Genomic DNA, 17,789 nt, shown 5'->3' with positions numbered 1-17,789 from the left:
GTCCCTAGAAACTAAGGACTTATCAGCATCATACCAGGTAACACTTCCTTTCAGATAGATCTGATACAGTTAGGCTTCTTAATTTCAATGGTTAGTTAACTCAGACAAGTAGCTCCATCCACTTAATACACTTCTACCTCCAGCTACTTCCGTGCTATGCTGCTCAATATATTCCTTCGTTTGTGAGCTCTGAGTAGGGGAAAACAAACTGAGAGTTCCTTCTCTTCCTCTTCTGTGCTTTCAGGTGGGAGGATCAAACAGGACAGTCTACCCCTCTGTCTTGCTTTTCTTCCCCCTGGGGAGTGGGGGACAATCTGCTGCATATTTGGGAAGAGACAACCAGATCCCCATGGGGACCAAAAAGGGCAGCTGTTCAGAGCTGATAACCCAGTGGGTGGTCTTTTCTACTCCAAGACAGCTACAGATTCAAGGTAGCCCTGTGACTTTTTTTCAAAGGTCTTCAAGAAGCACAAAAGACCACTTGAAACTCAGAAGTTGTTTTTGCATGAGCATCTATTAAGTGAAAGCAAATTTTGTAACTGCAGGAAACTCACACTGACAACAGACTCTGAGAGGTTTGTGTGCACACCTAACACTGCTTGCTTGGTCCATGTGGCATGGGTCCTCTCTGCAAGGTTCACTCCTGCTCCAATAAATTTTCACCAGCTTCCTGCATTACAGCAAATGCTACACATTGTCCTATGGCTCCCCCAAATTATTTTTCTTTCCTTCTCTTCAGTAGCCTATGCATCTGCTATTCCCAGCAGTTTTCTAATCCCAATTATGCCACAGCTTTCCAGTTCCAAAGATTTCTCATTTCTATTTGCTTTTTCTAGCTGTCTCATTCTGTCCTTGGGAAGCTTCCTCCCTGCCAAGCAAGCTCATTTGCTCCCAGGAGGGACCAATTTCCCTTCCCCTCTCTCTGTCTACTTAATGAGTTACATCTATTTTCAACATAATGTTTAACAGACAAAACCCACTAATAACTTACATACTTTCTCTATTTTTGGTGTTTTAAGAAGGGTATACTTGGAGGGATATGTAATGTTCAATGTAGACACACCACAGCTGAATCTAAGAGCATTTGAATTATTGAAAAAGCTTATTTTAGGGGAAAAAAAAAAAAAAAAAAGTAGTTTTTTTCAAACAGCCCTAAAAAAATGAAAACCCTAGCCTATTTTGGGCTTCTAAAACTACTATGCAATAAACATGTGATCATATGGGTATATATAATATTGCTATGTGAATTTGCACTTGTACGTATAAGAAAAATGTGGTGTATGTCATATTTACATATTATAAATATTAATTGTTTCAAGAATCAAGTTGTAGGACTTTTTATTATAACCCAATGCAAACAGAAATTCAGCTGTAACTAGATGTGTAAGTAAGAGGTTCAGAATGAGGACATAGGACACGTGTAAAGAGGAGTAAATTCAGGTGTCTGAAGTTTGTTATCTGCTCCTGCACCCCAAGCCCTGCCTGAAGCTGATAATGTGCAGGTTTGCAGTTACCTGGGCTCTTTCAGCATCTGTGAGCACATAAATCCTGTATGATTCTGATCACACAGAGGTTGCAAACCTGTTTCTTTGGTTTGGGAATTGGCCAGGCGGGATCACTTGATGGCTCATGTCGCGTTAGACCTCGGTCCCTCAAAGCGCTCCTCCTGCATCTCTGTCTGCTCCAGTCATGTGGAAAAATCCAGCCCAGAGCCACTCAACCCTTAAAAGCAGCTGTTGTGTTATGTTAAGTAGGATGCTTTAGTCAGGTTATTTTTCAGGCAGCTTCATCCACCTGGGAGCCTGACTGTAGGCAAAGTGTTACAAAAATATTTCTTGAAGCTTCTGTAAGCCTGGGCTGATGTTTTGCTTAGCACAGTTTTTAATTTAACATCTTGTTCCTTACTTAGTTCATGATTAATCTTTGCCTTAATCGTAATTCAGAATGAAGCCGCAAAGCAGAGCACCACTTTCTTCTGCCTTCTGCAACTCAGGTAATTTAATATACAAAGTTTTCCTCACCTTAATATGTGCTCCACTCCGGAGGTGTCTCCTGGTGAAATGGCTGAACTCCCTTGCACCCCACCCAATGTCGCCAGGGTAGGAAGATCTGCGAGGTGACACGTGTGACAGACAGGGCGCTGGGCGCCACAAGTAGTTAACGTCGCTGGTCCCCTCTATTGGTGGAGATGTTGCTCCTATGTAGTGAGTATGTTCAGGCTTCCTTGTTCTGTGATCACGTATACCATCTGGGCCTTACAGACAGAAAAGAAAGATAAATTCTTTATTTAAATTATTTTTGCTCCTAACCTATTTCAGTACTCTTTATTTTCTTTTATCTTACTTATAATGCAACAATTTTATATAGCTTTTCCGCTTCACAAGAACATTGTACTTGTTATGCCTTTTGTTGGAGTGTGTCTCCTGGAGTGGAGGTCACATATGGCTTTTTTTCACTGAAATTCCTTTTTGCTGCCCTGAAAATCTGGCTATTGAAAAAGTGGCGTGAAACGAAACAAAATTCACCACCTTCTTCTGGTTAAAAGCAACATTTTGTTATTTTTTATTAGATAACTACCTGTTACAAGGGGGTTTCAATTTTTTATATAAACTTGTTTGGGAAGTGAATATATATTAGCAGAAGATATGACTGTAAAATGGCTTTGGTTTACTAAATTAAGTCAATATAGGTATTCTAATACGTAATTAAAGTGCCTTTAATTAATTTTAATTTATTTCAGTGTTAAGTTAAAATGTCATTGAATGCAAAGTCACTTTGAATAACAAAGCCCAGTAGTTCTAAGAGACTCTTCAGGTCATTCAGAGATGTGTTTACAAGGAATTTTAGTGAAGAATTAAGGAAGTGTCTGAATGCATGGAATGAGATGCTGTTCCAGTTGATCAGGTGCAAATCCAGAAGGCACAGTACAAGAATTAGGAAGTGAAGCCATACTCCCCATTGCTGGTCCACTGAGCCTCCAGGTGGGACATCTGGCTGGGAAGCATGACAGCTCCCACCCAGTCTGAGTACCTGATTTTTCCTTGGTTGAAACTCAAGATGGGACAGGATGGAGACTAAGGCGCAGAGCTGACCTCAGAGTTTCACTCATGCTGAGGTTCAGCTATAGCCCCACCACCACTGCTTCACACTCTGTAAAATGGAGGCAATGGTGCTCTGTGAACTTCAAAAGCTGCTGTTATAGGCTGTATCAACTAAACACAAATAAGAAAATCAAGTCTTTAGAAAACTGCTTTAGCAACACAGGTAGCGAGAAACTTAACCTGAGGGCTCATGATTGCAAGCTGTGTCTCTTACCTGTGCAGACACAGCGAAGGGTGTTATTGGAACTCATAAATCACCCAAGTCCCTGTAACATCCATTTACAGCCTGAGATTAGTATTGATATTTTTACTGCCAAAACTGAGGGTGGTTAGAGCTCGACAGCATTCAAAAGCAGATTCTGCCTTAATGTTTATTACAAAGCAGTTGGATAATAGCTTAAAAAAAAATACCCCAAATTTAGTATGACTAATTTGTTATGATCACAATTGCTTGAGAGGGACAGTCTTGTTACCATTTCCATTATCACCTCTATAACTGAGACTTTTTACCAGTTCAGCCATCGCGTATCATTTAGCCAGAAAAACCCCGCACAGGTTTCCAGCTAAGGAGGGAATATCTGTCTTCCATGTTTGTGAAAAAAATGTCAAGCTGCAGAAATATTTCATTGTTATAGTGCAAGACGGGTCTTTGGGCATCAACCAGTGTTCCTTTCGCACCAGGCTCAGCCTGAAAGCTTTGTCACACAGAGGGATTTTAAAGCACAGTGTGGGTTCAGGCCTCTGGAAAAGCCACAAGCCATGTTTTTTGTTAAAAGAACAAACTATTAGAAGCGTGCTGACAAAGTCTCCTACTAGAGCAGCAGCTGATGATGCCAGACGACTTCATTGTTAGTATAGATTTAAATCAATTCCCTGCTGGTCTACTGATATTTATGCTATTGCTTTAGCTAGTAGAGCTGTATTGATCCAGGCTGAGGATGAAAAAAAAATAATCCTCCAAACTATCATAGTTATCAGAAAAGTAAAACAAAGGTGCAAAACAGGAGAGTGAGTTTTCACATGGAGAAGCCATTGAAAATGGATGAAGCAAAACAGGAACAGAAAGGAACTCAGTTTGTGAAACACTTGGGAAGTAATTCCAAAATAGTTTCTATAATTATATGTTAATCCAGCTGAAATTTCACGTGTAGATAGTATTTGACTCCTATTCCAAGGCAAGGGATTAATTTCCAAGCTATATGCTTTCTCAGGATCCATATTAATAGAAAATAGATCACTATGTACAGAGACAGTGGAAACAAAGATCACTCCAGTTCAGTTCAAACTCAGGTTAGCCTCTCAGTGAAGGCTGCTGTATTTGTTTTGACTGCATTGCATTAACAGAGAAGAGGACCTTTTTAAACTGGATTCAGTTCTATTCAGCACAGGGCTAAATTTTAAGTGTGGTTAGTCCATGCAATGATTCCTTTAACGTCATACTGGTACTTTCAGCATCGTGGAACGAGCAGCTGATCTCTGAGGAGCAGGCACTAACTGAGCCTGCCTCTCTGATGCACAGTGTGCTTCCAAGGCCTCTGCATGATAGGGTCCTGCTAATTTATTACATTTTTTACTCTTAATTAAACGTGATGGGGAAGTGTTCCTAAGATTGTTTCACTAATCCACTTTACAGCAGAGACCCAAAACAATCACATCAGCGCAAGTGCAGAGGCAGTGGACTGTGTCATAGGTGCAAAAATAAAAAGCAGGAACCTCTTAAATCAACTTTGCTGCGCGAAAAAATACAGCTTGGAACTATGTCCTGATTTTTCCATCAGGTTTATTATTTTCCAACTTCATAGTCTTGACTCTCATGTAATTGTATATTCCCCTTTCCAGAGAAGAATCTTCATTAATTACGTGTGTTATTGTTCTGTCTGGGCTTCAGAAGAAACAATGTATTTAAATAATCAGTAGAAATTGAATTCTAATTTAATAGAAAACCAAGCAGTGCTTCCCATAGTGTGATTAATACTCTGTAAGGAATGCCTTCTTTTTTGTCATACAGAAAGCAAAGTTTAGACTTTCATTCTTCCTTGTAGCATGAGGGAAAGGGTAAACAAAGAAAATCAATTATAAATGTCCCATTAATAAGGGTGAAGATGGAATATATCTGTCACTGGGAAAATCCCTGGCTTGATTCCTAAGGGACTGCCTCTCAGCAGTTTTGGCTTAGCAAAGGCGTTGGAGCAGGCTATTCTTGGTCAGATAAAGAGAGGCGCTGCTGGCAGCACACACACTGTGGAGACTTAAAATGTCTGCAGTGTGCTCCCTGGCTTGGACTAGATGCACTGATTCTCTAGGCACAGTGAAAGACATATTTATTTGATCACAGTTCTGGAGAAAGCTGTGGGTATATTCCCAGAATGATGAAAAGGGGAAGAGAGGATGGTAAGAGTGTCAGTTACTCAAATAATACTGAGAATGGTTTTTCTTTTTGTTTCACTGTTACTGGTGAAATATTAATTGTAAGCTAGGCTATTTAATTTTATTTATATCAATGTAAATAAATAATCATATAAATCCTAGCAGTCTTACTTCCCAGCATGCACATATGCTAGTAGGGTATATTTAAAAGCACAGAGAACCAAGTCATTCCTAAATACAGAACCATTGCTTGAATTTACAACACCCTTTAGGGAATGTGTCCTCCCACTCCCTGAACAACAACAGAAATAGTTCATCCTAGCGGCCAAACAGTAGCTTCCCGATTACAATAATCTGACCATCTGAAGCTGGTGGTTAGGATTACTACTCATAGTAGATACAGTTAAGCATATCTTGTGCATGATTTCAGAGACTTGGGGTCAAAATTGGCCTTGTCACCCTATGATGAACATCTTTAACCTGACCTAAACTATATAATCATATAGGAAATACCATGAATAGTGCCTGGTATTGCTCTGATTAACTTTTTTCAAACTAATTCCATGTGTGGATTTGTTTTTTCTGGAGTTGCCGGTTCCAGTTTAACTGGAACATCCCAATTGCTTTCCAGCATAAAATGGCCGCAGCTGGTGTTATCTAGGAGTAGCTGTTTCATGATGGTCTAATGAAAAGCATAAGCAGGCCCAAGATGTGTGTTTACAACAGAACCTATTAATTTCCATGCGAGCTGACGGTACTCTGTGATTTGCAGGGGGAGTGAGTGGCCCAGAAAATAGAGCCCCAGGGCCAGCGATTTTGAATCAGTGAAGGAGGTTTGCTATTCTGTCTTAAAACTGATAAGTCAAGCCAGACTGAGTGCTAAATACAAATTTGTGAATGAGAAATGGCAAAATAATGAATAGTTTAAGCTAACTTCAAATGCATATATGTCGTTCTGACTTATTTTACTTCCACTGTTTTCTTCAGAAGATGGAGACAGTTGCAGCATCATAAACTGCTTTCCATATTTCATCCATTAAATATATCTCATTTTGATAAGCGTCAGACGTAAACAGTCAGTAAACAGAGGAAACTGCTCGTGAGGGACAACACAGGAATCAACAGTGCCTGTACCTCACTGCTGCTTTTTTGCCTTTTTTTGTGCCGGTCTTTAGAGAAAAAGATACCTCAACCTCCTGAGTATACCCATGCCAATGGAAATAATGACGTTCACCTGCTTGGTACAAGAATTCACCCTCTGAGAGCTACCCTGAGATCACCATCTAATATGAGCCACCAGCGCCGGGTGGGATGCCACAGGCCATTGCTCTGCAGCAGCTCCAGCTCCCTTGACCTGCCTACCCAGGGCTGCCCGTGGCACTGAAACAGCCGCTTGTCAACCACCTGGTAAAATGGTTTGGGTTTTTTTCCTGGTTATTTTTAACGCAGATCAGTTCACTGATCTCATTTTCCATGTGGCCTTGTGGGGCAGCTTGGGGAGAAACAGTTGTGCCAAAACAAACAGTATAAGATGGGAACAAGTGGCTGAAGGTCAGAGCTGCTGAAGCCAGTGTCATCCCAAGGAGGAAGGCACGTGAAGCAGTGCTCCCACCCCGGTGCACACATGGATGTAAATGCCTTTGGGTTCCTAGGGGGGCCTGAGTGAAAACTGGGAGCTACAGCAATTAGCAGATGAAATCACAAATAGCCCATCAATTGCAGTGCTTATGTAGAGTTCAGACTCTTGTACAGTCATCTCTCATCTTTAGTACTTTCCTTCTTTATATATGTGTTACAGAGGCAAAGACAATGGAGCCCATAGACACAAGAAATATCATTTTAATTCCCCAGTTTGATATCTTCAAAAGGCAAAATGTATCACCTATGCTATACTTCAAGTAGTATTTAACTCTGCTTTTATTTGCTTAGCTTTTTCTTCTAAATTTGATTAAGAGCCAGGGACTGGAAGATAGCAGAAGAAATAAAAGCAAGCTGAAGCTGTACCCTCTTGTCACCTGCTAACAGTCATTCAAGCAGTTAATCAGGATCCTCTATGAGAATGGCTGAAATGATATAGTGAAGAAGTCCTGCTTGGTCAGGTTTAATATTAATTTTATCATCTTTACTTCCTTGAGAAGATGGTTTCTGAGGCTATATGAGAAGGTCAAACCCCTTTTGACCTCAGGGTTGCCAGTTGGATCAGGAGCTCAGTAGAAATTCTAGGACACAGCTGTGGAGGTATGTGAGCATGTTATTTTTTAAAAAATTGAATCATGACAAGAGACTAATATATTTTGCTCAAATCAGAAGCAAGAAACTTACAGATACTGTTAGGTAAATAAATCCCATTTTATTTTTAAGGAATTATTTAAAGGTTGTTGTTGTTGTTTGGTTTGGTTGTTTGTTTTTAATAATCTTCTAATATTTAAATCACTGGAAATTAAACTAATCGTAGGCCTATCTGGGATATTAGGAACTTGAAACATAGATGCTTGGCTCTTTATCTTTAGAGTCCTACAATGCATACGAATAATATGCTAATTATGAACCAATCTGCCAACTTGTAAATCTGCAATAACACACTTTCTCCATTACATGCAACAGAACTCTATAAATAATCAGGTGAAATTTACTTTTCCCTTTACGAGCTATCAGTGTCACTAATAGTAAGCTGTGCATTCTCGATTAGTGATTATGTTGCTGCGATTAAGTTACTTCTGGTGCTTTAAAAATAACCTTGCCTATTCCCCTTAACTCAGAATTGCCTGGCAGAAATCATTCACAGGAGCAGCGCCTGTGTCACACAATGCTGTTGCAACGTTATTGGATTAAGAACAGTCAGCAAGAAGAGGCCAAAGCACTTTCCAAGATTAGTTTCTCAGGAAAAGTGCTTTCCCCAGAAAACCTATGCTCTTAGGAGAATGTAATCCACCATCTACTGAGAGTAATAGCAATCTTACCACGATATTAGATAAAAAGGAGGGTAGAAAACCCTCTTAGGACAGCAAGTAGCACAGTAGTTGGATTGAAACAGGTTTATCCAACTTTACATTTTTCTGAAATTTGCTCTATTTTTTAATGGTATTAACAACACAGCAGGAGAGTTGAATAGGTAAACTGACAGGCTGGTTTTGCAACTGGGTGATGTTTATACAACTTAGTGTACTTTTACTACTATGTGCTCCTTCTGAGAAGGAGTGAGGATGGTACCATGTTAGCTCACAGCAAGCTGGGAACTCAGCATGACCTCCACGTGCTCTGTCACCTATGGCTTGAATATTGTATGCTATTCTAGTTACTCGTTCTTACCAATCTCATGAAATGGTCTGTCAAAATGAGTAAAGGTACTAGAAGTGGTTGATGCGAATGGACTTATCTACCTGTGTCATTCTGCTAATCTTAAGATTTGAAAATTAGCAGCAATCTGGAATTAAAGACAATGTATTTCACTCAATATTTTCAGGAAGTCTAAATAAATTTTATGTCTTCTCTCTCAGAAATGGCTGAAGAGGATGCAGTGGAGAGCTGTTAAATAATGACCTTTCTGAAGAAGGTGAATAAGGAGCAATTGCAATGTTTCATAAGCCAAAACCTAGAATTAAATTCCTAGGAATATATTTAAAACATCAAAGGAAATTCTTTTTTCATGCGGTTTCGAGCTAAATTGAGTCACCTTTTGCTGCAAAAAAGTTACAATGCAAAAACTGTGAATGAGATTTAAGGCCAGTTCTAGCAAGAATACTAGATTTTATGAATTCTTAATCTGACCCAAACCTGCAGTTATGTTTCTGTGACTTGTACTCAAATAGCAGGAACTACTGCTGTATATAACTTGAAGAGCATATACTCATATATCCAGTACAACTGAAACACGTATACTGTATTGTAACACAATTTATACTATCCAGGTACTGTTTCAAGTACCTTGGCATTTAAAGAAAAAAGAGAGTACCAAAGTACCACTTGTACAATTACTGATTAATTATTACAAGACAGAAGTGCACTGAAATGTATCAGTCTCTAAATTTGTACTATTTGAAAACCATTATCAGTGTGAATTTTTATACAGACCACGACTATAATTTAAAAGCAGACTTCAAGACAAGTTCAGATTCATTTCATAAAGGTACATATTTTTTAGTCCATCAGTTTTATTCTTCAGTCTGCTCTTTTACACTGGTGCATTTGAAATTCAAGCAAAGCTGTAGCAGAAAAACATCTCTGTAACCGCTGTTAACTAGAAACACTGAGAAATCCTTGCTGGCTCTCAGCAGGAGGTTTTCATTTTGCCCCTTGAACCAGAACCTTGTTCTCCTCTTGAATACTACCAGGGCTTTTTCGTCAATGTGCAGGTGCGGGGCACAATTTTTAAGTAATTAATGAGGACCACGGAGCAGAGAACAAAAGCTTCCGAATTGAAAAAGTATCCAGTTCGTGTTACTGTCTCTGGATGTGCATGCGTGTGCCTAGCACACAACGAATAATAACCTTGTGGTTGAAAAATACCCAGATACTTGATGTGAAAAATGTAAACAATAAAAGTAGGCTTTCTTTTTTTTTTTTTTTTTCCCCCTCTGTTTTGGCATCCAACTATCAAATGAAACAAAAACTGTGGCACCATTTGATGTATATTTTTGGCCATTACTTAATCTTTATCTATGCTGCTTCTGCTTTAATCACCAATCTATCATGTTAAACAAGGGTTCACTGGACAAACACCAGCTGTTCAGATATGCAGTAACATTGCCCTTCCCCTCTAGGCTGGAGCAGCATCCCATCCGTGCAAGGGGATCCCATACCCCAGCGCCATCACCTACCCGAGAACACCACCCTTGCCTCCACCAGTGCTTCCCGTGCCAAGGCTCTGGGGGGCAAGGAGGGCATGCTTTGGGCTCCCCTTGCCCGGGAAGGCTCCAGTCCCTGCTTCACCTGGGCTCCTCTGCTCACCACCATGGTGCCTGTGGGCTCTCCCTCCCCACACAGGCGCTGAGGACTGACGCATTGTGACATATTGTCCCCTGGGTTCTGCGAACGTTCCTGGTGCTGAGCCACATTTGTTTACATGAAAAAAGGTGGCTCCTGATCAGCACTTGTGGCTCTTCAGGATCTTCCACTCCATGAAAATGACCTGAGAGCGTGCAGGTCTTTTCCTAGAGTTACTTTTCCTCTGGTTCACCCAGTAGTTTTTTGTTGTTGTTGTTGTTGTTGTTGTTGTTGTTGTTTTTTAATTTTTTTTGTGCTGACAAAAAATACAGAATAAGAGAGCCCCAGACAAAAGTCTGACTGGCATGCCTGTCGGAGCTGCCTTGATTTCTGCCGATCCTCCAGCTGCTGGTTCCATCTGTTGTCTCCTGTTTTTTCTTTCACTTGCAAACACCTTAGGGCATGAGCCATTTCTACATGTGGGAATCCAAAGGGACCCGTATGGTGCAGTGCAAATCCTCAGTGCTTCAGCAATACATACAATGTTAAAAATGCTCAGCAAGAGATTTCCAGTGTATTTCCAACCACGTCTGAAATAAGACTTCAAATTAATGAATAATCAAGGATAGCACAGTGTTCATTAATACTCTAGTTAAACATGTGGCAGCTCCGATTTGGGTACTGAGCTTTTTTTTTTCTTGTCCTTTTAATAGTTTTCTTTTTCCCAGCCATCCCTAAAGGGCAGTATCTGAGTGCTTGGTTGGCGATGCTTGCCTGTGCACGCTTGCTGGAAAATGCTGATCTTCTGAGTAAGAACTGAGCTGGTGGACACTGGCTCTGAATCACCAAGGGTTACTTGTTCAACAACATTTGGCTCCTGGCTCCTCTTCTTGACCCTTCAGCTGCTCCTCCCAGTGTGACTGTTCTTGGTCTCTCCCCCTCTTCCCAGTCTGGTCTCTCCCATGTCTCGCTCCTCCTCCCTTTTCCAACAGCCTATTCTGCAAGCCTTTCAGTCAAATTGTATTGTGCTCTATCATGCCAGGGTGGGAGTGCACCCAGTCTCTGCTGGGCGTCTCCAGTGTCTGGGTACAACCTCCTGCTGTCATCTGCAACAGTCATCTGCAGTGGTGTGCCACACTACCTTGCAACGAGGAGGCAGCACACACAGCCAGGCTCAGAAGCTGGCTTGGCCCTCAAGCCCTTGTCTTCATGGAAAAGTTTAGCTGTTTGAAACACCAGTGTAGCTGAAGAGGTGTTGTGATGCTACGCTTACTAGGTCTACTTATGTTGGTATTCATCTTCATACAGGAAGGGGGATAACCTTTATTTCTCTTGTCTGTAAACTGTGCGAACTTCTTCCACAATGTGGAAGATGATGAACATGTATGAATGATGAAAGTAAAAGACCACTCTTCTAACTGGCATGGTTATATTCTGTACAGAAAAAGCTTAATAAGTCACAGAAAGATAAAAGATGGGAAAATATGACTGCTGTGTAATTGCACTACAGATTAAATCATATGACTTCAAAATTTTCAACAGCAACAGGAACAGTAATGTCATTAGAAAAGTCTACGAAAGTACATCTAGTTTTGAAGTAGCCTCCTGGTGGACATCAAGACTTCCTCAGGCCAAACAAACAAAACAAGCTGTCTTGCTAGAGGGGTCTGTTTCTGAGATGGAGGGAGATATGAGGCAACACTAGAGCTGCAACACACGTTCCACTTTTTCTATCTGCTTAGATTTAGTAGGGGTTTTTTTTTATTTTAAAGCAGAGGTCCTAAATGAATTACTGTTATAGCTGGATGCTGCAATCTGTCAATACAAGAACTTGCTGCCAAGGTTTTTGCTGAAAGGCTGTGTTAAAAAACCTTATGTTTTGCTTCCTGAAATTTAGTGGTAGCAGATATTAACAATGCTACTTATTTGGTAACAATGCCATTGTAAGTAGTGTGAAGATGGTAAAGCATGGTGAAGACTTTGCTCTTAATATGTGATTTTCATGCTTCCCAAGGTTTGACTCTGAGGATTGTGCTTTGTCTGTCTCTATGCAGTGTGGGTTTGTGTGTTCTGTTTTTTTGGTTTTTTCTTTCAATGAATGACTATGTTTGTCTGTACTTAAGGCAGGTCTGAATTTGGTTGAAAAAAACCCCTGGAGATCTCAGGCAAGTTATTGATTTATTGGAGAATTTATTGGCTTTGTCCACATTTAAATTACTTCTCTCAAGCTGAAGTTAGGGCAGCTACACTGGAAAATGTATCCAAAATAACAGCCAAATTAACACAGGTACCAGGCTCACTTTTGCATGCTACAGATCTCTAACATCACTGTTTCAAAGAATCATAAAATAGTTTAGGTTGGAAGGGACCTTCAAAGGTCACCTCGTCCAATGCCCCTGCAATGAGCAGGGACATCTTCAACTAGGTGAGTTTGCTCAGAGTCCCGTCCAGTCTGGCCTTGAATGTTTCCAGAGATGGGGCATCTACCACCTCTCTGGGCAACTTGTTCTGAGTTTGTTTATTTTAAGAGAGCAATAGCTAAAGATTCTTGCAAATGATAGAAGGCTTTAGTATGTTAGAGAATAAAATTATTTCCAGTTGCCAGTCTCTGTGCTGCAGGTTTCCATCCCTGTAGTGACTGATTGGATGCCACATACCCCCACCAAGGTGAATAGTGTTTGCTTCAGTCCATGGTGTGGCATGTCAGTTTCAGCTGCCAAGATTTTGGGTTCAGATGCCAGGCTGGAACAGCTGAGGTGTAGACACATTCTCTTCTGCCATCCCTGCTGCAGTGATGGGGATGTCAGGCAATCAAATGCTGAGATTAGTAAAATGATATACCGTGGTAGGAAAATTCACCAGGGCTCATGTGTTGCATCCTGAACGCTTCTGTGAGCACATTCAAAGTATTTTACTTTGGGTTTTGTTTTTTTGTTGTGTTTGTTTGTTTGTGTTTGATGGGTGTTGGGTTTGTTTTTTGTTTGTTTGTTTGTTTTAATTGCAGTGGCCTGAACTCCTCTATAAATTACATTCCAGTGAGGCATGGTAGACCTGGCCTGTTCTCCCCAGGCTCATGGAGCGAACTGTAGGAAGATGTTAACATCCTGAACAGAACTCTGAAGTAGATGACCTGCAGCCACATTAATTATTGATCATGTTAGCAGTTGCTGAGTTGTGCTAAATTGATCTGTGGCAAGATAACGTGAGTTAAAAACCACTTAAATATTTAATTCTGGGCTCTTTCTATATGGCAGGAATTTGAATGAAAGGCTACACATGAGTCATGACTGGAATCAACCTTTCAGTAAAGATGAGCTATCAGAATAAAAGGTACTATCTAAATGTAAATTGTGCTTTATTAACGGAGAAATCTCTTGCATGTAAACATATTAATGGAGGACTGGAAATCTTTCCAGATTAAATTCTCTAAATATATGATGATAGATAGAGATTTTCTTGTTATTAATTCAATTCCTGCATATTTTACTTTAATTAAACCTTGCTGCCTCCAAGGCAGCACACAAAGCACTGTAGGGAGAGAAGGAGGACTATTGGCTGGAACTCCGTATGTTTGCTGCAGCATTGCAACACTGTACAGCTGGAGCACAGCTTGAGTGAAATGAATCTGTAGATGACTGGTGAGAGGAAGTAAGGGGGTTAGTTCTGACATCGGAGATATATATACGTATGTATGTGTATATATCAGACAAAAGAATTTGCTGATGATTCTGCACAGGGGCTTGTAATACCAGGCGGGGACTCAGGGAGCCAGTGCCCTGCATGTCAGCAGCACCAGTTGAAGTGCCTTTGACAACAAGATAAGTACTGTTGAATACAAAGGTTGGCATCACTCCACCTGAAGAAGAACCACTCAGACCTCCTCAGCATGCTCTGATTGTACCGCACTGCCTCACAAACTTCTCGAAGGACTTTGTGGTATCATTAATACAGTTTGGAAGGTCAGCATGCATTCTTGGTTGGCTTAGAAGCAGCAGTTCCAAATAAATCCTTCCCTGGCTTCTCTCAGCCTCTCCACAGAGGAACATCCTTAATGTAAAGCAGGCCTGGTCCTGAAGTAGAAATGTGTTTTATTTCAGCATTATAGTGCATACAGGCCAGAGTTATCTGTAGTGAGAAGTCTTCTGCCTACTGCAGTTTCTTCCTTCCCTTTCATCTCACTTCATTCCTCCATGTACCAGAGAACACTTTGGCAGTTGTGGGAATTTGTCTTGTTTTTTCTCACCCTTCACAAAGGCTGTCCTCTGCTTAACATGCACATTTTTGCCTTTGGAGCCATTTTCCTCCGTGGGCCCTCTGAGCTGGCCAGCCGCCAAACAGTAGGGTGAGCTGCATGAAAAAGCCTTGATCATTGACAGGCTGTCTTACATTTTCTTTCTTGTATTCAAGATTCAGATGGATGTTATTAGAAAGGTTTTTACTTCGAATGTGCATGGCTTGTCCACATGCCTGAGATTAGTGCTCAATACTCATCTAATGCGTTTCATCCTCAAAAGGGCTTTGCAAGCGCCAGCCCTCAGAACCCCCCTGCAAGGTAGGTGCATGTGCTTTGTTATGTGCCTTATAACAAGGAGGCACACATGTTAGTAACTTGTTCAAAGATGTATTGCACAGTAAGCATTATAAAGGAAGGAAATCTTTACACTTTCCTAATGTACCTCTGTGATGTTTTCCTGTCTAAAAAATAAGATTTCACCACTGCAGCATGTTTTTCCATATGAAAGAAGTGATTTGTGACATCAAAAATTAAAATGTATCTCAGGTTAGAGTACTTCTAGCTAAATATGCAGCATTTCTAAATTTTATGAGGCCAAATTTCCTACTGCACTAAGCTTCAATTAATCTAGCAGAACGAAAGCCTAAGGGGATCATCAAAGAGACCCAAGTTTGATAGAAGATTTGGAGTTCCTGCCTCAAACCATACTTCAAAACAGAGGGAAACGATTTTTGGAAGAGTGATGAAAAATGCCTGTCTTCTCAGTTGAAAGGAGATTTCAGGATTTTTTTTTTTCTTTAACTGCATGATTATAATTAAAACAGCTACAGTAACAGCAACAGTCGCAGTATGAACTCACTTATTCTGAAAGGTCTTGTAATATTTTATCTCATTTTAGTGAGGGAGGGTGAAATAAGATGTTGCTGTGAAAGGTATTTTTATAATTATGTGTGCTCATTGAGCTTTAACTGGCATGACTACATTGGCAGCTTTACTTTGCACAGACAAGCCAATAAAAGTTTCAGGTGTCGACCAGCATACATAAGGTGGCTGGGGCCAAGATCACTGTGAGATGTGGTTTCTAAATTGGGTTGATAAGGCCTTGAAGGGTGTCTAATAATCATCCTTAAGGGCCTTTGTAGCTCAGTGAGCCCCAGGGCCCACAGACGTAGCTGGAGGAAATTTGCTTGGAAAACAATAGTCACCTTAGACCTGTAAGGTGAGGCTGTGAGATGGTGAGGCTCTTGTCCTGAATATACCAGCTCCTACCAGGCCCAGGGCTGGTAGGAGTCTATAAGCACAAGGATTTGCTTTATAGACATATACCTTCTTTATGCTTTCTGGGTAAACAGGTTGACAACAGCCTGTTTAGCTCATCATAAGAAGGGTACAGCTAGATAGGCTAAAGTAAATGTTTATTTTAATTCTGCTCCATCTTTTCTATTTTGATTAAGCTTTGTTTTCTTTAAGATTATTTGTTTTAATTAAGTAAATAATTGCATAGTTTTGTCCAGTAAAAAAGGACTCTGCGGCATCTCAGAAAATACACTGAGAATTGGTGACCTAACCCTCTGGTGCATCTGAGAAGACTGTCTTCTCACCCTGCATACCATAGGGTGAAGGAGTGGAAGAGAATAAGCTAGTTGTTCTTTTTTAATTCCAAAAAGGCATCCTTACATGTTTTCCAGAATAATTCTATATTCAGATCTCATCTCCCTCTTGCTGCCCTGGGAAAGGTTTCTGGCCACAGAAATTACTCTGGAGAAAAGGGAATTATGAGTTCTTTACTGGTTTTCTGACCACTACTGAGTGTTTCAGGTGAATTCAGAGAAGTGAAGTGATGGGCAAATTTCTGAAAATTATTTTATGGAAAATTACAGCTGGAATGAGTTATCACATTTTTATTGATGCCACATCCATAGCCTTTAATGTCAGCTACTCTATTTCACTTTATAATCATGTGAGTACATTTGGGCCAATTAAACATTTTCAGTTGCCTTCAAAAGAGTTGCAGATGCCTGCTAGAAGCTGAAGATACCATATGATTCAACCTTAAACATTTGGGGCAAAGAGATGCTCTATCAGGGCTATGATGTACCTACATGGTTTTGATGAGAAAACATTTGTATGCTCATTGCAATATCATGAGGTGTTTATGTTAAAATCTCAAAGCTATGTAATGCTTTGGGTACGTTCATCCTTAAAATTTACAAAACCAAAGATTTGCAAGTGCTGCAGAACAGGTTCAGGTCACCTGTGGACCGTTTTTTTCAAATGCCGTCACATCTCCATCCACCTAGAAATCCCATTCTTACTTCCCACCAGACTACCCTTGGAGGTGTCAGGTGCAACTTGACTCCCACATGCACAGATCTTTTAAGATCTAACTACAGTAGGAAAATACTTCAGCTAGCCTCAGTGTTGGTCTCCAAGTTCAAATCAACTGAATATCCATACCATTATTGCTGGTTTCAAAAAAATACATGATATTTTTGCTTGTAAGTCCCCTCTTTGCACTTTGAATATGTGCTGATGTGTGTTTTTTAATCAATGGTAGTTATATTGCTCAGGAGTATCAAATCACTATCTGGCTCAGAGATTTATACATGTGGTGAGAAGGACCCTTGCTTAAAGTGTATGAGTGTGAGTTAAGAATTAAAGGTACTTCAAATAAAACTTCAGAAAGTCTATTTGAATATAATAAAATATTCATGCAAATACTTCTGGAGCACTGATATTATTTTTGGAACACATGGGACCAAGACGAATCAATTAATGATGAAATTTTCTCTTGTACTTCAGCTCCTCTCTTCCATGACAAGAGGAATCTTAACTTCATACCTGAATGCAATAGTAAGGTGAAGGCTTGAGGCAAAATTGTTAGCTATTCACATCAGTGGAATGAAGTTATACAGCTCACTTCCACCTGACAGAAGAACCATTTTAAAAGTTTGTGTGTTGCTAATAAGACACAGATGTCGCCACTGAGGGAATAGGGGCAAGATTGTTTTGTTGTTGGTCATGCACCCTTTTCCAGGGGCACAGCTGAGTGTATGTTAGAAAAGTATCTCTTTCTGGGGGGTTAAAACAGTGCATTTTTTTTTAGCTAGAGACCAAAAGGGGCATATCCATCCTTTGGTGCAACACTGTGAGAACTCCCTGCA

The 17,789-nt window shown here is 40.3% G+C and overlaps 1 protein-coding gene and 1 long non-coding RNA gene across 5 annotated transcripts in view; one reads left to right on the top strand and one right to left on the bottom strand.

The window, feature by feature from the left end:
* Nucleotides 1–10,459, bottom strand: part of SPMIP2 (sperm microtubule inner protein 2) — a 43,708-nt gene extending 33,249 nt beyond the window's left edge. For both annotated transcript variants that reach the window (XM_065061453.1, XM_065061454.1), the window contains exons 1-2: nucleotides 10,286–10,459; nucleotides 2,022–2,254 (exon numbers count right to left, since the gene is read on the bottom strand). In XM_065061453.1, coding sequence (XP_064917525.1) covers nucleotides 2,022–2,254; nucleotides 10,286–10,421 — 369 coding nt within the window. In that variant the 5' untranslated portion in view covers nucleotides 10,422–10,459. The remainder of the gene's footprint in view (nucleotides 1–2,021; nucleotides 2,255–10,285) is intronic.
* The window catches only part of LOC102086415 (uncharacterized), a 46,689-nt gene that overhangs the window by 21,857 nt on the left and 7,043 nt on the right, over nucleotides 1–17,789 (top strand). The gene's annotated exons all lie outside the window — the stretch shown is intronic.

The sequence above is a fragment of the Columba livia genome, chromosome 4, assembly GCF_036013475.1.
Source record: "Columba livia isolate bColLiv1 breed racing homer chromosome 4, bColLiv1.pat.W.v2, whole genome shotgun sequence".
NCBI lineage: Eukaryota > Metazoa > Chordata > Aves > Columbiformes > Columbidae > Columba > Columba livia.
This window is presented reverse-complemented; position numbering and strand designations above follow the sequence as displayed.